Source organism: Sphaeroforma arctica (genome assembly GCF_001186125.1).
Source record: "Sphaeroforma arctica JP610 unplaced genomic scaffold supercont1.114, whole genome shotgun sequence".
Lineage (NCBI taxonomy): Eukaryota > Ichthyosporea > Ichthyophonida > Sphaeroforma > Sphaeroforma arctica.
The window spans coordinates 46761-67464 of record NW_014040444.1 but is presented as its reverse complement, the minus strand read 5'-3'; the positions used below and the strand labels follow the sequence as shown (position 1 = coordinate 67464).

Genomic DNA, 20704 nt, shown 5'->3' with positions numbered 1-20704 from the left:
AGTATATATTATTATACTATAGTATATATATATATATATATAGTATATATATATATATATATATATATATATATATATATATATATATATNTATNTANACGTGTACATATATATATGTATACATACATTTATAGTTATAGTTTTATGTATATGTGTGTACGTATATATATATATATATATTTATTATTTATATATATATATACATATTTATATATATATATATAAACATGTGTCTGTATTACAAGTACATATAATTTATGCATATATATATTTATAGATATAGATATATATATATATATATATATATATATGTATATATATTCATGCGGATCATCAATGTAATTTTGCAAGCTTACACACATACTTATAGTATATATATATGTGCGTGTGTGTGTTTTACAAGTATATATATTTTATGCATATATTTATATATATATATATATATATGTTTGTATACATGTATATATAAATATATACATATATGTATGTATAATACAAGCATATATATGTATGCATATATATTTATGTATATGTATATATAGATATGTATGTATGTATATATATATGTGTGTGTGTGTGTATGTATTTATATATGTTTGTTTGTGTGTGTGTACTGTAATTTTTGGAGCTATATGTATAGTTACAGACAGTCATAGTGAAAGTATCTGTATGTATTCGCACATGCTTGTATATATAAATGGGTGTATATTGTTTTACTGATAGAAATATATATCTTTTTATCTTTATATGTGTATGTATGTTTTTGTTATATATATATATATCTCTCTCTCTCTCTCTTTTTATCTTTATATGTGTGTGTATGTTTGTATATATATTTATGTATATATGTATATATATATATATACATATAAATATACATGTAAATTATAAATGTACATATGCATAAATATATATATATATACATATCTGGACATATATATATATGTATGTTTGTATGTATGTATGTATATATATATATGTCTGTATATATATATATCTGTATATATATATCTGTTATATATATATATATATATATATATATATGTATATAAAGATATATTTATATATGCATATACATATGTGTATGCGTAAATTGATATATATATATATATATATTATTCGAACTCGGGACATATTCGGTCGATTACTGTGGAAGTTGAACTAATCTTCAGAAAATCTCTCGTTTGTATAGAAAAATGATCGATGCAATACAATATTACTGCATTTCATCCCTGTAGCGCCCCTATTTGCGTGCGTGTATATGTTAATATTATTGATTATATTTTACTATTGAATTATCGCTGCGTTGTATTGTCCCCTGTTGTATTGCTCTCTTTCATCGGTAATGAACTATCGAGCCTTGCGCTTCAATTAATATCTATTGGCCTTTCGCACCAAGATCAAGCGGAGTCCTTATCTTTCAGTGTATTTTGGGTTCATAATCAGGGCCAGAGGGAAAATCAGCAACATTACCAACAACGGCAACAACAGGGTGGTTTCAATCCCAATGTGCAGTCGTTCAACCCTGGAGCCGGTACGTTTGTGCCGGGTGGCGTATACCAGCCACCACAGCAGCAATACTACCAACCTCAACAGGGGTATGATCAAGGCCAATACAACCAATACCAAGGCAATAATCAGGTATGTTTTCCAATTTGTTCTTCATATTGCCCTTTGTAGACGGCTTACAGATCGACGTACTTATACAAACGTAAGTGCTTCCTTATATACAAGACCCAATTGGCTGAAACAAGCGTTGATGCAGGAGATCCGCTATCAAGTTTAGTTCACACATATCGCTTCATTTCGAATAAGCGGACTGCAACTTCTCTAACAACACTGTCTGTTATTTCAGTACCAGGGCCAGGGTAACAATCAACAGTACAACCTGCAGTACAATAGCAACCAACAGTATAACCAAGGTGGTCGTGGAGGGTACCAAGGAGGCTCGCAGCGAGGAGGCCGAGGAGGCTACTATGGGTCCAGACCCCCACAGCAACAACAATACCAGCAGCAACCGCCGCAGCAACAGCACCAAGAGCCTGTGCAGTACAGGGAACCACAGGAACAGCCACGCCAACCAGCCCCGGAGAAGGCCCTGGCACCTCCCAAGCAGGACAAGCCCGACCAGCAGGAGTCTAAGCCTGTGGCTAAGAAGGAGGACAAGAAGGAGTCCAACCCGGCTGTGATCAGCACGAGCAGTACCAAGGACGACAAGAAAGAGGATAAGAAGGAAGAAAAAAAGGAAGAAAAGGAGAGCAAAAAGTCGGGCCCGACTTCCGGACCGGCGCACAATCTGCAGTCATCCTCGGCCACGGACAAGCCGAAGAAGGCGATCCGCCAAGACCTGGGTATTGAGCATCTCAATCTGGTATTTATCGGCCATGTTGACGCGGGTAAGAGTACTATTGGCGGACAGATTATGTTTATCACCGGTGGGGTCGATGCGCGTACGCTGGAGAAGTACGAGAAGGAGGCGGCGGAGGCCAACAGAGGCACGTGGTATTTGGCTTGGTGCATTGATACCAACCAGGAGGAGCGAGACAAAGGTATGTATGTGGCCAAGGCAAATTATCGCCCAATAGTTGTTACACAATTCATAGTTATGTTTGATCGTTGCACTCATGCATATGACCACAACCAGGTTCTAATCTCAAAAAATCGTATATTCCACCACGTTCAACCCCTCAAGTATTCTACGAGGTTGGAGAGAGTACTATATCTGCATGATCCGTTTTTCCATCTGTACGAGATCCAATGAATTCACCCGAAGCCGCGATTTAGGGATATTCTATACTTCAAACCAATACTGGTACTATTTGTCTACAATTTATTTTTATTTTAATTTTTCTTCGTGTCCGTGTATCGTAGATCGCCCTTTACTTGCAACTATATTGCTTCATAGTGGCTTGCAGCTCTTTACCTTACTCTTGGTCGAACTAGTGGAGAAGCGTTCTAGGTGATGTATGATAGTTTATCTCGGTATTAAAGTTACTTCTATACTATACGATACTGTGTCTTCTCGTAGCTCAATTGCCCTTAGACAAAATCATTTGTACGGTGGCAGCATTGCCCAGCTTCTCCATCGGCGGTATCCACATACGCTTGCACGTCCATTTTCCAAACTCCATAGCTCACACTCTGAAATCTCATGTCACTGTAGGTAAAACTGTTGAAGTCGGACGCGCCAATTTTATGACCGAGAAGAAAAAGTTCACTGTGTTGGATGCTCCCGGCCACAAAAGTTTTGTGCCAAATATGATCAGCGGTGCTGCTCAGGCCGATATTGCTATTCTGGTCGTGTCTGCGCGAAAAGGAGAGTTCGAGGCTGGTTTTGACCGTAGTGGGCAGGTGTGTCGGTAGGCTGGGTATATCTTGTATCAGTCTTAAAAGTTGTCTAGCAAGTTTCGATAACTGTAGAAGTTCACTATATGTATCTATTAAGTCAAACTTTGTGCCCATGTGCTGACGTTGTACAATAGATGACACTGCAGGTATTTAAGGCCTATCTTAGAAGTTACGCTGTAAACCTGCAGAGGCCGTATATACACTTGTGGATACTTCAAACTATTGTATAGCTTGTGGATTCTTTTAACAATTGTATATTGTCAAAAGCAAAATATATATATTTATTATGGGGTGAGACGTTCCTTCAGCTATAGATAATCTTGCATAGAGATGGCGAAGATATATTTATAGTTGGTGGACGGATGATCACAGAGATAGTTTTGTCGAGTCCCGAAATGATGTCTACAAATCAGAATCGCTAATCGTATTCTTGTGGATGCTGGTAACAGGCATTCCAGATAGGCCGATACTCTGACGACTGATCGCAACGCCATTTTCTACGTGCAACTTATTCGCATGAGTTGTCAATTACAGTCTAATTGATGGAACGTATGACATCATGTAGTGTTTCTACTTGGGACGAATGATTCCGAGTGTTTCTGCATGGAGAACCGAACAATACGCGGACATCCACCTTCTGACTTTGTTTCTTATTTGTTTGCTGACTTCGACGGCCATTTTTCTCCACACAATGGTGCTAGAGCCCCGGTTGATAACATTCTATCTGCTCCATATCCTGTAAATGCCAATTGCTTGCCTGTAATCCTAAAACTTTACCCCCAAATCCGTGTCATAATCGCCGGCGTGACTACAGACCCGAGAGCATGCAATGTTGGCCAAGACCGCTGGTGTCAAGCACCTGGTTGTATTGGTAAACAAGATGGACGACCCCAGTGTGGGCTGGGATGTGGAGCGCTACAAACAGATCTGCAGAGACATCTCACCGTTCCTGAAGAAATGTGGATACAGTCCCAAGATGGGTATGTCCATTATGTTCATATGTGTGCAATTCGATAATTTGTGCCTCAAGCGGGACATTTCACTGTTAAATAGTGCGGACACTGTCTTAGAATGTTTATTTTGCCAGCTTGTGTCCCGAAAGTTGATTGTTAGTCTGTGGTTGTTGTATATTGGCTATCCTCCGTTTGTGCAATCGTACACACACTGTAAGTACATATCAACCACAAAACAGATATATATATATATAAATATACTCGATGCACGTGTGTACGGTTATTCTATTCTGTGAAATTTCCTGGGTATCTTTCTGTCCCAAATATTAACTCAATACCGAATTCGCTTTCTCATCGGCGACACTAAAATATATTTTTGTGCTCTCTGAATGGGTGGGATAAGCTCCTTGTCTACTGACTTGGTGTCGAAGTGCATTCTATCATATTAACGTGAAAGAGTATATTGGAAAAAAAGGGACGTTGAGCTTAAGGGTCAAGTTCGCTGTGTACATGATGTTACGTTTTCAGAATCGCTCTGATGGTCGGAGGTCGCTGGTAACAGGCACCGCTGGCGGGAAGATAACCTGAGTCACTGATACACCATCACTCTAAGCCTATGCTATAAACGTGCATATATTTGTATAATTATATATATATATACTGTGTATTTTTATACCTTGTATATGTGTTTTAGGTTCAGTACTGAGCAATTTGTTGCGATCCACCCTATCGTTCGCCTGTGTCGTCCTTGTTCGTGGATTCTTGTTTCGCTTGTTGTCAGTACAGCCGTGCGTAAGAACGAGGTCGTCAGTAAGCATCCATCTAAATCACCTACGCACGATCCTCTTAACGTGCGATCGGATTAAAATAATCATTCTATAATTGCTAGCTGTTATGTTACAGTGTTAATGTCCTATTCTACAACCTCACCGCCCGCCCTCCCCTTTCTCTTAATAATACGATATACAGTGCACTTCATGCCCGCGTCCGGTCTGACCGGTCTGAACATCAAGGAGCCCATTCCCGCAGGCCAGTTCGACTTCTACAAGGGACCCCCTCTGCTGCAGTATCTCGACGATCTACCCTCCATTGAGCGATTGAACGAGTGGTTTGTGCGCATGCCCATCAACGAGCGCTTCAAGGATATGGGCACTCTCGTTATGGGCAAGCTCGAGTCTGGTGTGATCGAGAAGGGCGACAAGCTGGTGTTGATGCCCAACAAGGTATGTATGGAACTAGATCCGTCTGCCTGTATCCCTATGGCTACTGCTTCACTGCATCTTGCCAATTGTGCCCTGCTGTCCGGAAGCCTATATTTGTAGCGTTTTCAGTAAGGCTTGTATTACCTACAAGTCGAGGATAGGTGTCTGGAAGGCGTTTGGTGGTCAAGGCCTGGGGGGGCTCCGTCATGAAGCTTCTTCGTGACGAAGCCCAGAACACCTACAGGTCGGAACTGTTACGCTACTTAGAGGGAATGGGTGTCAGGTTGCTTGGGTGTACATGCCAATAGCCGACAGAGTCGTCTCCTCAAGTATCAGTTTCCTGGCGGTATAGGGTTAGAGGCTCGGTGTAGGTAGTGTCGGTTCGGTGTGTTGGGGCGCACCACATGTTTGCGGGATTGTCTCGTCCTCCCTCTACATATTTATTTGATCGTTTTGGTTAGTTTTGAATTGTAGGCTAGTAATATATTGAACTTCTTGGATCCATATCGTTATTTTTGTATCAATAGGCACATACTTTAGGTTATTTAGGGATTCAAATTAGTTGCTTGATATGCTGTGAACCTTGGTTGTATACTTCCATATATATATAAATCGAAAGTACGATTTTGTGATAACAAGCAATCACGCAGGCACTATATGGGATGCATATATTACAAGCGTAACCGGCTCTCCTTTTGTGAATTAGTGTAAGCATTGGCAAATCTATCTCACCATCGTCTTCTTTGCTATATCTCATTCGTCATGTTCTCAACTGGTTCATCTAATTCACCCTACCCTCGTGTATCATTCCATACTACAGATCGACGTGGAAGTGACTGAAATCTACGATGACGAAGGCGAGGTCGACTTCGCCTCTGCTGGATCCAACATCCGCATTAAGCTGAAGGGTGTGGAGGAGAGCGACATCACCATTGGCCACGTGCTGTGTGCACCTGAGTCTCTGTGTCCTGTAGTGAGCGAGTTTGATGCACAGATTGTGCTGCTTGATGTCGAGCATATTGTTGCGGCTGGATTTGACTGTGTGGCGCACGTGCACGCTACTGTCGAGGAGGTTCGCTTCAAGGTATATATATATATATACATATATATATATATATATACATATATATATATATATATATATATATACGCATATATGTGTGTATATGTATGTGTATATTTTTCTACAGTTATCAGTGTACGTATACATCGATGGAAGTCTTGACACGCATACATACATGCACACTTGTCAAAAAAGTTATCTTCTGACGCACAAACAGGCGGTAGCCATTTGTCATTTTTGAGGTGCACATCCCAGGGACCTAATTTGTCGTAGGGACACCGAGATCTTCATTTCTCACGGACTTATCCCTCCAACAATCATACCCGATTGATTGTTAACTTCTCGCACATAATTTTCAAATCAAAAATACAGGCTCTCATCGCTACCATCGACCGTAAGACGGGTAAGATCGACCAGAAAAAGCCTCGGTTCGCCAAGCAAGACCAGATCATTGTCGCACGTCTCGAGTGCACCACCGGTGTGCTGTGCATGGAGCTGTTTAAGACACTTCCCCAGATGGGTCGCTTCACCCTACGTGATAAAGGTGTGTCTTTGGATGTTGTGTCACATTGATGTGCACCTAACCTTCGGTATAGCTGTGCTAACTTAGTTTTGTTTTTATTTCGGTTATTGTTTGGAACCCAGGAGATAGAGAGAACCAGGGTAGCACATGCATGTAGTCGTGGATTGTTTAAACGTCTCGAGATAGCATTCTGAGCTCCTGTGTAGAGTGAAATCGCTTTGTAGCGAGTAACGCCTAAACCCCTAAATTCTAACACTAAAAATCGTACACTAAATCACATTAAGAACTAACGGATTCTTTCAGAATTAGCTATGATGCTGCACACAAATGTCACACACAGTCCGTATGTGTGATGGTAATCACAAGTTGAACGCTCGTGTTGGCTCAAGCTCTCAATTTATTATCTTTGTTGTCCTCGCTCAACAGGAAAAACGATTGCGATTGGAAAAATCATGAAATTGATCGCATAGATGCCGAACGCGCAAACTTGATCTGTACAAATCAATGCCGAGTTTCAGCCCCATTCCGAACCAGTCCCATCTAGTTAGGATTTCCTAATAAATGTTTTATTGTGTCTTCCCTAAAGTGTGTAGTGTCTATTTAGATACATCCATAGTATTATATATACTTATATTAATTTCAGAATTCATTATTTGAAGCTGCCTTTCACATAGTATGTGTCTGAATACATTATATATGGTTTAGTTTCAGAGTACTATATATTAGTGTGCAAAAAATTCTTCCTTTATCTTCTCCGCCCAAGCAAGTCTATTTCGCAAGCGGTAATAAAGTTTGTCGAAAAGTTCTTTTGCATTTGGAGCAGCGAAACGCAAAGTTGAACCACCAGATCCGTACACAATACAGGACAATCACGCATCAATCATATCATTCAATATGTGGAAGTGATGCTTTTCGTTACATCTTTGTCAACTCCAAGCCAGTCCATTGAAAGTAAATTGCAACATCTTCCAGAAACAACATAGTTTCTTGTTTACTCGATCCCAACCCAATCAGGAAATGATTTGTACTTTGGAATACTTATAGCTTCTCCAATTAAGTAGACAGCTAGTGGATCAGTGTCATTCGACGTGAGAATCATCATCTTAAATCAAACACCACAAAAGCAACCCGCGTATTCCTCGACGAAAGCACTGGTAGTTTGAGCATGCTAGCGGCTTCGCAATACAGCTGAACCCTCTTTGAACATCACTGATAAAGAAAAGTCAGAAATGTATCGCTAAGTAATAGTACTGCCATATTGCTTGGGCAGCACAATCTATCCGAGTTCATTTTGGCGCCTAATCCACTTGTAAATTGTCTGCTCTTTGTGTGCACTTGCTCGGGCCTTTCGCTGGAGCATTCCATCAGAAGGACTACTCTGTCTGTGAGTAGCAGAGTCTGTGACAACGTACGCGTTTCACTACCTGACACGTGGACCCGCATTTAGCCGTGACGCATTTTTCATATTTTCCGCCCTGGAGGAAATAGTATTGATTTGATGCGTGGCCTTGTCGCTCAACTCGGGTTCATTGGCGACTTTCTCTGCACTGTGAGTCAGAATCGACTACAGAGAGCCTGTTTCGCGGCTATGCCCTAAATTGGGCTCTAAATCGGAGCCGATAGACTGCACAGCAGACCCGAAATTGCGAGTGAAAAAGACTCCATACCACGGCCGCTGTATCGTTCAAGTATGTCGCTGCCCAGTTATGATACCACTCTGATACTAGCGAGGCAGACCTCACACATACTTTCACAGCTCGTTTGAAGTAGACGCTGCGTGGACGGGATAACACTCCCACACTTGCGTATCAGGCCTCAATATGTGTTCATCTGATCGATTAAATAACCGCTGTCGTGTTCAAAGAATAATACTGTCATACTTGATTAAAGTGTCGTATATATGTCCATCTGTTCATTCCAATTGACCGCAGAACGGACGAGATGATATTTCAACTGATTACGAGGCCTCGTATATCCGCCCGCCCGCAAACTCCCCCAAGAAAATAGTAATGTTCATGAAAGTGCCTCATTTCGACGAAAGTTATGGTCTTGCTGTGATACGCAGCTCTCTGCTTCTCCAGATCTATGTGAAGATAAGGTTCCGAAATTGTTTATCGTGCGATATGGCTGTCAGTACTGCCTGCTTTCTCATTAAGAATTAAAAATCGATAAGGATGTGACTCTTCGTGTGGCACTTGAGTGCATAGCTTTTGATTCCTGACCACTAACCTCTAAATTAGTGTACTTGTGGAGTTCAGTATGGACAGATTTTCTCTCAATTTCAATATCAAAATAGTACCAAATAGTATTTTTGTGACAGTCTTTTACTAACTCAAAGTTTGCTTTCCCCACTTGCTGTAGACAGCAGATTGGCTATCCATACTCCCGTTTGTAATTTTATTGTCCTAAATTATGTTAGTCCTTAAACGATAGATAAGCGATCCGGCTTCCGCTCCGAACTTCGGAGAGGCTCAGATTATGGACTAAACACAAGCAGAATGCGTTGCTGTGCACTTGAGCGCTGCTATATATATACATACATGGCTGTATTTACATATACTTGCCAAATTTAGCTTCATCGGGTCTGGGCAGGAATGGTCCACACATCACATCGATCACGAATGCAGGCATGTAACTGCTCGCGACATAGAAAATACTGTCATAGCCTGCGGAGTAGCGCGACTTCGGGTATGCCTGCGAAATCAGTCAAAATATATAAGTGTACAAGACTATACATGCATATACTTCAGAATATCTCAATACGTAAACATAAGGCGAAGCACAACCTTCTCGCAATCGCTGATCAGTTCAAAAGTATTGCCGAAAAAGTATGATACCAGCATTGGAACACTGTGGTATAATCACGTTCCCTTGTGCGGAATTATGCCAACGAAAAATACGGCAGTCACTATCCAACTGGAATGTCCTGCGTAGATATGACTCTAGGTATAATTATGACTTGTACATAGTAATTTGCAACATATGACTTGTACATAGTAATTTGCAACATATGACTTGTACATAGTAATTTGCAACATATGACTTGTACATAGTAATTTGCAACATATGACTTGTACATAGTAATTTGCAACATATGACTTGTACATAGTAATTTGCAACATATGACTTGTACATAGTTATTTGCAACATATGACTTGTACACAGTAATTTGCAACATATGACTTATACACAGTAGTTTGCAACATACCTTAAGTATGTTTTTCTCCATTTGCACAATCGTCATCTGGGGGTCTTGCAGTATCGCCTGCAAGCGTTTAGGGTTCTCTAGAATCCTACACGCGTAACATAAATATATCCATAAGAATACATGACAGACTTAGGTGTTTGCAATTGATATACATTTGTATATACATCCCTACCAATTGATGATTCAGCATCCTTTCTTTATCCGGTTCAATGACCGCCGATGAAAGCCAGTGCAATTACAACGTAGAGACTAACAATGCAACAACAATCTCAGAGAAAGACATAAGCGATGTACAGCCAGAAATGAAAACTGTATATATTTCTACATACTCATAGATGTATGTTTCCAAGTTCACACACAGGAATCAAACTCGTAGAAGCTTAGGTACTGTGCATTTACAATTCGTCCTCACAGGCAGAATGACTCGATAGATTTACCCATGTGATATGACTTCACTCCACCAACGTATAAAACGAGCACTGAATCCAATTTCAGACTAAAAGGTAGATGACATGACAAGCATGACAAGCATGACAAGCTCGTCACTGAACAAATGAAAGGCCGATCCCACATACTTCGTAAAGAATTTATATCCATAGGCATTCTGCACCTCGCTACTCGCCTTGTCCCATTTTCTCGCAATCATTCCCTTAGGATCGACGGTTGTAGCAATAGGGGTGCGCATAAATCCTGAGACAGAATCATGGAAGTAGGTTAGGCCCCCACTTCAAAATAAGTTGCAAATGTTTATAATCGGGTGTGTGTGTACGTTCATAAACATGCATTTTCGAATTTCGTACACGTATTTCCATTATGTATGGCTGAGTTAGCTAAAGATATTCAAAGCTATCAGTTCGTCCAGAAACACCTAGCGGTGGATATAATATATACGCATCTGATATGCCACATGAATACACCACTGGCACAATTGTTCAAGTATGTTAATGTATAAAATATGATTATCCATTTACATATCTGATTAAACAAACGCATACATCAAAAATATCTGCATTCTATGTGCTTGTATGTACTATACATATTCTGTTTCCATGCATTCACATACATGTCTACATGTGTTTAACCGCAAGTAATTACCTGGTTCGACGACAGACACGTGCACGTTGAAGGACCAGAATTCGCGACGTAAGGAATCCGAGAATGCCTCAACGGCGAACTTGCTAGAAGTGTAAGCCGCCATTGCAGGCGCCGAAGAACGACCGGCACAACTGGCCACGTTGATAACCCTATGAGGTGATATTGAAAATTCCCATGTGCGAATAGTTTGAACTCAGTTGAATTTAAAAGATAAAATGCAGCTTGTCCTGACAACAATTAAAAGCTCATCTTTATATCGCTCGACTAACTTTTATACCAAATAGGCGATGTCACTAGATTTGATCCTGCAACAAGAGTGTTTATTGTCTACCAACATCCGGTTCTTGGACGCGGAGGTGTAGTAAACAACAGACTGCAACGAACCTTCGATACAAGCAATATATATTCGCACAACGGTTATTGGTCTTACCAATGCACGATTGCTTTCTAGATACGAGCACAATACGAGTTATCTGATTTCGCAGTGCTCTCGTAAGCTAACACAGTTCACAACAGTTCGGAGGCTTTGCATATACCAATATATAGCTCCACGGGTAATACTAAATTAAAGTGGGTTCTTTATGCTTACCTGGCGCCTGATGACGACTGTCCAGACTTGCGCAGCAGAGGCATTAGACCCTTAGTGGCCGCAACCATGGCAAAGTAATTAATCTCCATCACTCTACGGAACGCGGCCATATCCTGGAACTCGAAAGGGGCTTCATCGGCGACGCCGGCGTTATTGACAAGACAATACAAACCTGCAACGATAACAACCCCAAGGAGCAATGCATGAGAATAGTTTCAATCACTTGTTTTACGCTATTCACTTTAAGATAGACACGGCGGCCGAACAGAGATGGCGCACATCGTGACACTTGAAATCTAAGCCATAAGCATATTCCGAGTTGAATAAGATGTTTGGGAATACTACAGGATACTCACGCCTCATCGGTAAGGTCACCTCAATAGTCTAAAAATGCTGGAATGAGCTCTGAAGGAAGTTGTGCACAAGTGGTTTTACCCTAATACACCTAAATACAATATAGCCCCTAAATTGCAATTTGTAAGCACTAGTTGCGCAACGCAGAACCGTGTGCAAAAGATATACGCCGCAGGAGCAACAGCCACCGCAGAATACATAGTGCACGCTCTCGATAGACTGAATATGCCTGTCCCATTGCCTACCGTAGTTGCCACAGATAGCCTTGGTGTTCTCGACTGCTTCATCCAACTGCTTCTCATTCGTCATATCAAAGACCATTGTGCGCAACCGATCGGAGGTCTCAGATTTCAGCTTCTGAGCTCCTTTATCAGTCAGGCATGTTGCGATCACTGTAAAATTGTAAAACAGCGGAAGTGTTTAGTGAAGGGTAGTAGCCGTACAGTCTTTGTACAATCTGTAAATATAACAGACTGTGTTCGATACGTACTATTGTGCTTCCCCCTACCAATCGCAGTCACGAGTATATATACATTTAAGGTAAATACTTGTTTCTTACACGATTCAAATCTTTATGCGTAAATTACAAATACAAAAATGGTGTTTGCGTGAATTTAATTTCGGATACATTTACACACAACCAAAAGATCAACAACCACATGTAACTCATATACATCTCCACACCTAATAATGAACTTACCGGAGAAGCCCTTCTTATCCATAGATTTTGAAAGCATATATCCGAACCCAGAATCACACCCGGTGATGAAAATAAAATGGGTGGATCGGTCTTTTCGGAATGTATTATCCCATGGTAGGAATACAGTCAGATAGGGCAGGATAAACGTGCCGAAAATAATACGAACCACGTTAATGAGCCTTTCAACGGCTCTTGCGGGGTAGAACAAAGTTGCCATCATGATGCAAATATCTAGTTAACTTCTCTAGTACTCTTCTCAAGCTAAACTATTAAAAAGTAACCCAAGCAAACAATAAACTAGTACATATTTATATGCAAATATGTACAACTAGCTAAACCATCGTCCATGGACGGGGATGGCACATCGAATGTACTGTCACAGTCTCACAATACAAGAAGCAGCAATGGTTATTTGGTTATCGTCATCCGTATCACATGATAGCTCTGAGCAAGGCACGGCAGGGTTTCACTGTCTTGGGTTGTTTGAATAAAAATAATAGTAATAATGTATCGTAGTTTCTAATGCATACACCGCCATAGCTCCCCCAAAACCTGTTCAATTTTCAGAAGGTTATGCAAATCAGCCTCTTCAGTCGAGCCTGATACATATAAATATAAAATTAAAAATATTGACAGCCGCGCCACGCACCCACAGTCCACACCCCCCTGTGTATTTACTGATGACTGATGAGACTCCAGCCTCTGAGGGACGACCTGAGTCACTGAGTGCTGAATTGCTGACTGCTGAGTGCTGATATAAATAAACATTGCCGGACTCAATGCCATCCGCCCAATCCGATAAACATTATTTCCGAGGGGGTATTGATCAAAATATCTTTTATTTTTATTATTATTATTATGTCTACTAAAAACAACATTTTAGAATTAAAAACAAATTCATATTATTATATAGTCAAATCAAATTAAACGTAAATATGTAAATATAATATAATTATACATGACCTCTCTTTAGAGAAGAAAGAAAATATGGTTGAACGGACTAACGTCCGTAGGACAATTATAAAAGTATAATAAAGTAAATACGTATTTTTAATAAAATACACATATGAAATAATTGGGTTTTCATATATAATATATAATATATTATAGAAAAACAAAAACAAAAATCCATAGCTGAATGTTTCTTGATTCTTCAGTTGGCTAATAAATATGATGGAAGAAACCGGTTTCTGAATACCCCTCTTTGTTTTAGAAGAAAAAACTATGTGTTTGATACATATGCAAGAAAAAATCCCCGCAGGGCGCAGGGGCCCTTCATGAGGTGGCGGTCGGTGGATTGATCCTCATTAACGTACTTTGCTTCATCTCTGTCATGGTGCTGAACCCTAGGCTTCTGAAGATTAAATGTTTCCTAAAGGCTGTGGCTGAACGATAATGAAAACTAGTGTTGTTGATGAATCAATGGTTGAAAAAACACCATCATAACCGGATAGGGGAAGTACATACCCATTCAACAGCGGACAGACTTTGTGCGTGTGAAGTGTTCCTTCTTTCCTCTACGGCTGAATCAGCATCTCACGTTTCACCCTTAGCTATTAACAGGGAAAGTAGATTATTGTAGCTGGTATCTGCTTAAATGTAGCATGTATTGCTTTCCTCTTCGCGACAGGCAGTATTTTTCAGTTGAATATTGCACTGTAGCTCATAATATTATAAAGACATAAAATCAACAATCGTGATAATTTGTTGACGTTAAGAGAATTCCATTAGGTGATATATATATATATATATATATATAGTGTGTGTGTGTGTGTGTGTGTGTGTGTGTGTGTACACATTGTATGTAAACATTGTATGTGTGTGTGTGTGTATGTGTGTGTAGTGTGTGTACACATTGTGTGTGTACACGTGTGTGTGTATACGTATGTATGTATATAGATATACATATGTATATATGCAAATGTATATATATATATATATATATAAATATAAACATGTCTGTCTGTGTGGTGTGTGTGTGTGTATGTATGTATGTATGCTTTTCATATATATGTATGCATATATATATACATGTGTATATATAGATATTCATATATATATATATATATATATGTATGTATGTATATATATATATACTTATGTATATATGTACGTGTATGTCTATATATATATATATATATGTGTGTGTGTGTCTGTGTCTGTGTCTGTGTCTGTGTCTATGTATGTATGTATGCAAAGGTCTGAAATCATAACGAAGCCATATAATTGAATACGCACACCAAATGGATGTCATTGATTGACATGCATGCACGCGAATGGTTATTTTAAGTCAGTATAATAAGCCCTCAATACCACAATAGTGAGTTCTGAACTAATAATGCATGCGAACCCTTAGAAGGTCCAAACTGTTAATACGCGACCTGAAAATCTAAGAGTTGGCATGGTCGAAAAGTTCACAACCCTGTTCATAAATCGATGTATACGATACATATTTAACTGCATGAACCATTGCCTCCTAAATTGTACACATGGACCAATAGAGCTATCAACTATGGACCCTTCGCAAAATTATTTATTCATGTAAATATTCTAGAAGGCTATGATTATATCCAAAACCGGATAAATATTGTGAATTTAGGGGGAAAAAATCGACTTCCCTCAACCACTAGTAAATAGAGAGAAGCGAGCTCCCTTTGCCCCGTGGGCGTGGGGCGCCGTGGCGCCGCGGGCTGATGCTTTCGCGCCAAAATCTATTTATGTTTATACATCTATGAGACTATGACTCTATGACTATTGTACTCGAAGAATATAAATATTGAGAATTTCTCTCAAAGTCTCAGTCTCTCGGGACTCAGAGTCTCTTCATCACTCTCATCAGAGTTAAGTCTCTCAGATTGGAAAAGCCGGAGATTATGACCGACCAATCATATCGCGTTGCTTACGTTATTTACTGAAGCGTTGTTTTCGCAACCTCTATGAAAGCAAGCGCTGCTCAATTACGTTGGCGAAACGTTGCGTTCGAGTCGCTTGAATGCTTTCTACGCGTACATTTTATTTACGAATAGTGTAAATGCAGACATATATTTATGTATATAAAGTAATTAAAGCGACTGTAACATCACATCAGACCATACTTTTATACATAAATATATACACAGTTATCGACAAGTCTAGGTACACTACTCAAGCAAGATGGTACAAAACAGCACATCCTTTATTACCTACAGTGAGGACTGTCAGTTCCCCATCCAGAACTTGCCGTATGGTGTGTTCAAGCACAATGGTAGCACCCGTATCGGTGTTGCTATCGGAGACCAAGTCCTAGATCTGTCTCAGGTGAGTCATATGTACCATCTGTGTCCGAGCTGAAATTTGGTCCATAGATATTGAAGTTATACTTTGTTGCATAGCTGTCCCAGTCGAAATTCGAATGTTATATTTGTTTACGTTTGTTTCATTTACAACCTCTGCTGTACAGCATGATAGTCAGTCTTTCAGCTTGACATAGATTTTGTTTGTATTTGGTTTTCAAGTGATCGACTACCGAGTGTTGACACGCGATCTCCTCGATTTTTTGGAAAGTTGTATCAGTGTATGGTCGTTGTCTCCCTCTAAAGGGAATTGAAACATAGATTGAAATTTTATTTACCTATCAATTCTCGGGCTTAATCGAAAATTCTTGTGTTGTATTACATTTTTATACGACTATGTAACCCGTCCTCCAGCCAATATAAGTTGTTTTCAAATCGAACGAGAATATGATCACACGAATGGAAGTTGATGCTATGGATCTGTATTCTTACGCTGTTCAGAGACTTCGCTGATATCATTACACACGTGGTAGTGCATTTAGTGGTACGCCACGCCACTATGTGTATTAAGTGCTGGCTCAACTGCATTAAATACGTTGCCGTACAGCGAAACAATGCCCCTTGAGTCAGTCCACGATCACACAATGTACGTATGCTATAATTTACATGCACGACCATACAATATACGTATGCTATATTTTATATACATTTAGTAAACTTACTAACAACATATTTAAACATTACAGGTAAAGCACTTCTTCGACGGACCCGCTATGGCCGCCAACCAGCGGGTTTTCGACGAAGGGAGTCTTAACAAATTCATGGGTCTAGGTCGCCCAGCCTGGAAGGAAGTTCGGTCCACTCTGCAGCGCATTCTCTCCGCTAACGAGCCCGTACTTCGCGACGACAAGACGCTACGCGAGAGCGCTTTCGTTGCAATTTCCGACGTTGAGATGGTGTTACCCGCCCAAATCGGTGACTACACAGACTTCTACTCGTCGCGAGATCACGCCACCAACGTGGGTATCATGTTCCGTGGCAAAGACAACGCGCTCATGCCCAACTGGTTGCATCTACCTGTAGGCTACCACGGCCGTGCTTCCTCCGTAGTCGTGTCTGGTACACCTGTACGCAGACCCTGTGGACAAACCAAGGCAGATGAGACTAAACCCCCTGTGTACGGTCCGTGCCGTTTGTTGGATTTCGAGCTTGAGACTGCCTTTTTCGTAGGCCCTGGAAACAAGCTTGGAGAACCCATCCCTATTGCTGAGGCGCAGGATCACATCTTTGGTATGGTCTTGATGAACGATTGGAGTGCCCGAGACATCCAGAAGTGGGAGTACATTCCCCTCGGCCCATTCCTTGCAAAGAACTTTGCCAGTACAATTTCACCATGGGTGGTGACTATGGATGCCCTTGAAGACTTCAAGCTGGCCAACTGGGATCAGAGCGAACCTAAACCTTTGCCATACCTGCAGCACGATGACCCTTACACATTCGATATGAAGCTGTTCGTCGATATCAAGTCTGAGACGACTGAGAAGGTATGTTTACCTCCGGCTATCGTAAAAAAAATCATTCTTATTAGTGTAATTGAAAATAGAAAGGTTACAAATGCGTTGTTTGTTTTGTTTTTGTTATGCTCCTTATCAGTGCAAGCATTTCTTTGCCTGTGTACCCACTAGATACATTGGCCAATTCGAATGCTTTGTTATTTGTTTGTTCGAATATGCTCCTTATCAGTGCATTCTTTTCTTCGCACGTGTACCCACTAAGTGCATTGGCCTATTTAAATGCTTTTAAGAGTTCGCAATCAATTCTTTTAAAATGTTGCTTAATGATATAAACCCTAAACCCCAACCAGTCAATTTAAGGTTGTAATTGATCTTTGGATTCACTCGCCTCATAGGTTTTGGTACAATCAACTGTTTAATCGGGTATTGTCACAGCTGATCTTGAAGGCATTCTCACATTGGACCTTCTTTTTGATATTCCACCACAGACTGTTTGTGAGTCCAACTTCAAGTACATGTACTGGACCATGAAGCAGCAATTAGCCCACCACTCCGTCAGTGGATGTAACATGAGGCCCGGAGATCTTCTAGGTTCCGGTACCATCTCAGGTCCCAACCCCGAATCCTTCGGATCCATGTTGGAACAGTCATGGAAGGGATCTAAGACTGTAGACATCGGAAACGGAGAGACAAGGAAGTTCATTGCCGACGGTGATGAAGTGACTGTCCGAGGTTACTGTCAGGGTGAGGGATACCGTATCGGATTTGGCGAGGCCAGCGGCTTAGTCTTGCCCGCCAAACCCCTGGAGAGCTAAGAGAGTCGGCATCAATGAAAGTGGGCGGTGGGAGACATGGAGTAGGCTTGGCGTATACGTTATGTATATAGAGGCGTGTGGGATATATGAGACTACGAAAGTACTATATACGCCTTCTGCGCTGGAAGGCATATAGCTTGCACTTTTGGCAGAGTGATCCTTGCGTCGAAGGGGGAATCATTCGATATGTATTCTCCATGTTGTATCGTCAAACGCTTGGGACTTTACTTAATTATTCTACCCTGCACGCCTAGTGATACTCAAATGACGATAGAATCAAATATTAAATATTAGATATGTTACCAGCTTTTGCATGTGTAGGCAGTCAGGTTTACTGCCACCATGAATTCTTCGGTATCTCCCTATGTATGAGATCCAGAGCTAAAGGGCAGCAACTGTTGACGGTCGAGATACGAGATCGAATACAGTGATGCAGGTTTTAGCGGAAGTCGTGCAATAAAGCTGGATAGCCCTTTTTTAGCAGCGATTTCGCTAACGCGCGTGAATTGATTCCTTTTTGTATATTGACAATTTGAGACGGCACTTCTCGCAACCTCAGTCAAATGCTTTTAAAATACTACAAAAATTGTTTGAATAGACGCTCGACTTGGTCTTGGAAGTGCAAGACTCTGTACAGTTGTTCAGAAATTCGTGAAGATATCGCAATCTTCCATACGCCGATAGGTACAAACTAATCTCCGATGTCTTGTACATGCGCAAGATCAGGGGATTCGTTGGTAAAGTCTCGACCAGACGACGCAATCTGATCCAGTACCCGAAGGTGTCACATATGCATTGGAAGGGATTTAACCATATTTCGTTGAAGTTGCTGACTCACGATGAGCTTACTATAAATAATAATATACTTTGTAAACAGTTTTGATCGATAACACAAAAGTTCAGATTGATTGAAACATGTGAAGAAAGACATTTCTAAACTGAACCTTTGTTGATGTGAGGCCCTGAATGCAATATATCCAATAGTATGGACCGTCACATAAATTTACGCATGTGTACATGGATGAATATATTGGCACCTTAGGAAGAATAAAAATTTCTAAGTGTTCACTACTTACGTGTGGCGGTTTATTCCATCGATGTAACCATGAAATTGACGCTGTGATAACGAACATATTCGGTGGGAAATGAACTCATATCCTTGATTATGACTATTACACTCCTACTGGTCATGTACCCTCTCTCTGTGTACCAATTACAGATAGATACCCACTGATCGACAACATCCATGAGGTCAGGATGTTATAGGAGGTCAGAATACTGAGCTATGCTGAGCTATGAAGAGATTTGTATTAGGTATAAAAGCGATATATACAATACATATAATTTAATAGATATGAGACATACAAAATGTACCACAACCCTGTGTGACCTTTGCTGCTGTAGAAGACAGTTGCAACATGTCAGATTATTTTGTGACACTTTTTTAAGTGTCTAGATATCTAGATGCGCTTTGGCGCGGGCGCCGCGGCACCCGCCCCACAATGTGACATTTGACAAATGGCGGCTTTTCCCAATTTTCGCTTTGTTTACGACTCTTTTCTATATATGTGTATTGTGTATTTAAACAGAACATCGAGCACAGGTATTCGACATACACACCTCATAACCACACACACCACCTACCTAAGTCATGTACGGTCTATTATCACAGCAAGTCCGAAGGACTCTTGGGGCACCTTTGGCACCTAATACCGTGAGAATGGCGTCTGTATTAAGGTCCTATGCCTCAGGTATTTTGGATACTTGACGGTCTAAATTAGCTCTTCGGCCCGCAATTCACCAATAACACTATTTGTATGGTTGTTTGCCCTAATACAACGACGAATTTCTCATTCGTATAAGCTAGAAGTGTTTGATTGATTGAAAAAGCTGCATACATCACCTTCACGTATCTCAAACACGTAAATTTGGAAATACTATAATTGTGTGTTTGCACTTACAATACATATATATATATATATATATATATATATATATATATATATATATATATATATATATATATATATATATATATATATATATATATATATATATATATATATAT

The 20704-nt window shown here is 40.3% G+C and overlaps 4 protein-coding genes across 4 annotated transcripts in view; 3 read left to right on the top strand and 1 right to left on the bottom strand.

The window, feature by feature from the left end:
• The window catches only part of SARC_02515 (hypothetical protein), an 8410-nt gene extending 738 nt beyond the window's left edge, over window positions 1-7672 (top strand). Inside the window, exons 2-9 of the mRNA XM_014303719.1 lie at window positions 1447-1641; window positions 1856-2549; window positions 3164-3351; window positions 4163-4328; window positions 5271-5524; window positions 6324-6587; window positions 6939-7110; window positions 7516-7672. Coding sequence (XP_014159194.1) covers window positions 1447-1641; window positions 1856-2549; window positions 3164-3351; window positions 4163-4328; window positions 5271-5524; window positions 6324-6587; window positions 6939-7110; window positions 7516-7559 — 1977 coding nt within the window. The 3' untranslated portion in view covers window positions 7560-7672. The remainder of the gene's footprint in view (window positions 1-1446; window positions 1642-1855; window positions 2550-3163; window positions 3352-4162; window positions 4329-5270; window positions 5525-6323; window positions 6588-6938; window positions 7111-7515) is intronic.
• Window positions 7673-9402: 1730 nt separating this feature from the next.
• Window positions 9403-13534, bottom strand: SARC_02514 (hypothetical protein). Its single transcript, XM_014303718.1, has 7 exons — window positions 13036-13534; window positions 12581-12727; window positions 11982-12153; window positions 11393-11541; window positions 10873-10987; window positions 10298-10382; window positions 9403-9783 (listed from the first exon to the last, which is right to left on the bottom strand). Exons 1-7 carry the CDS (start codon window positions 13253-13255, stop codon window positions 9640-9642), a joined length of 1032 nt encoding a protein of 343 aa, XP_014159193.1. The 5' UTR covers window positions 13256-13534; the 3' UTR covers window positions 9403-9639.
• A 2318-nt stretch (window positions 13535-15852) lies between these two features.
• Window positions 15853-19514, top strand: SARC_02513 (fumarylacetoacetase). Its single transcript, XM_014303717.1, has 3 exons — window positions 15853-16332; window positions 17054-17851; window positions 18310-19514. The coding sequence occupies exons 1-3, from the start codon at window positions 16189-16191 to the stop codon at window positions 18634-18636; spliced, it is 1269 nt and encodes a 422-aa protein (XP_014159192.1). The 5' UTR covers window positions 15853-16188; the 3' UTR covers window positions 18637-19514.
• Window positions 19515-20234: 720 nt separating this feature from the next.
• Window positions 20235-20704, top strand: part of SARC_02512 (glycine cleavage system H protein) — a 2817-nt gene continuing 2347 nt past the window's right edge. The window contains exon 1 of the mRNA XM_014303716.1: window positions 20235-20387. Within this exon, the coding sequence (XP_014159191.1) occupies window positions 20288-20387 (100 nt within the window). The 5' untranslated portion in view covers window positions 20235-20287. The remainder of the gene's footprint in view (window positions 20388-20704) is intronic.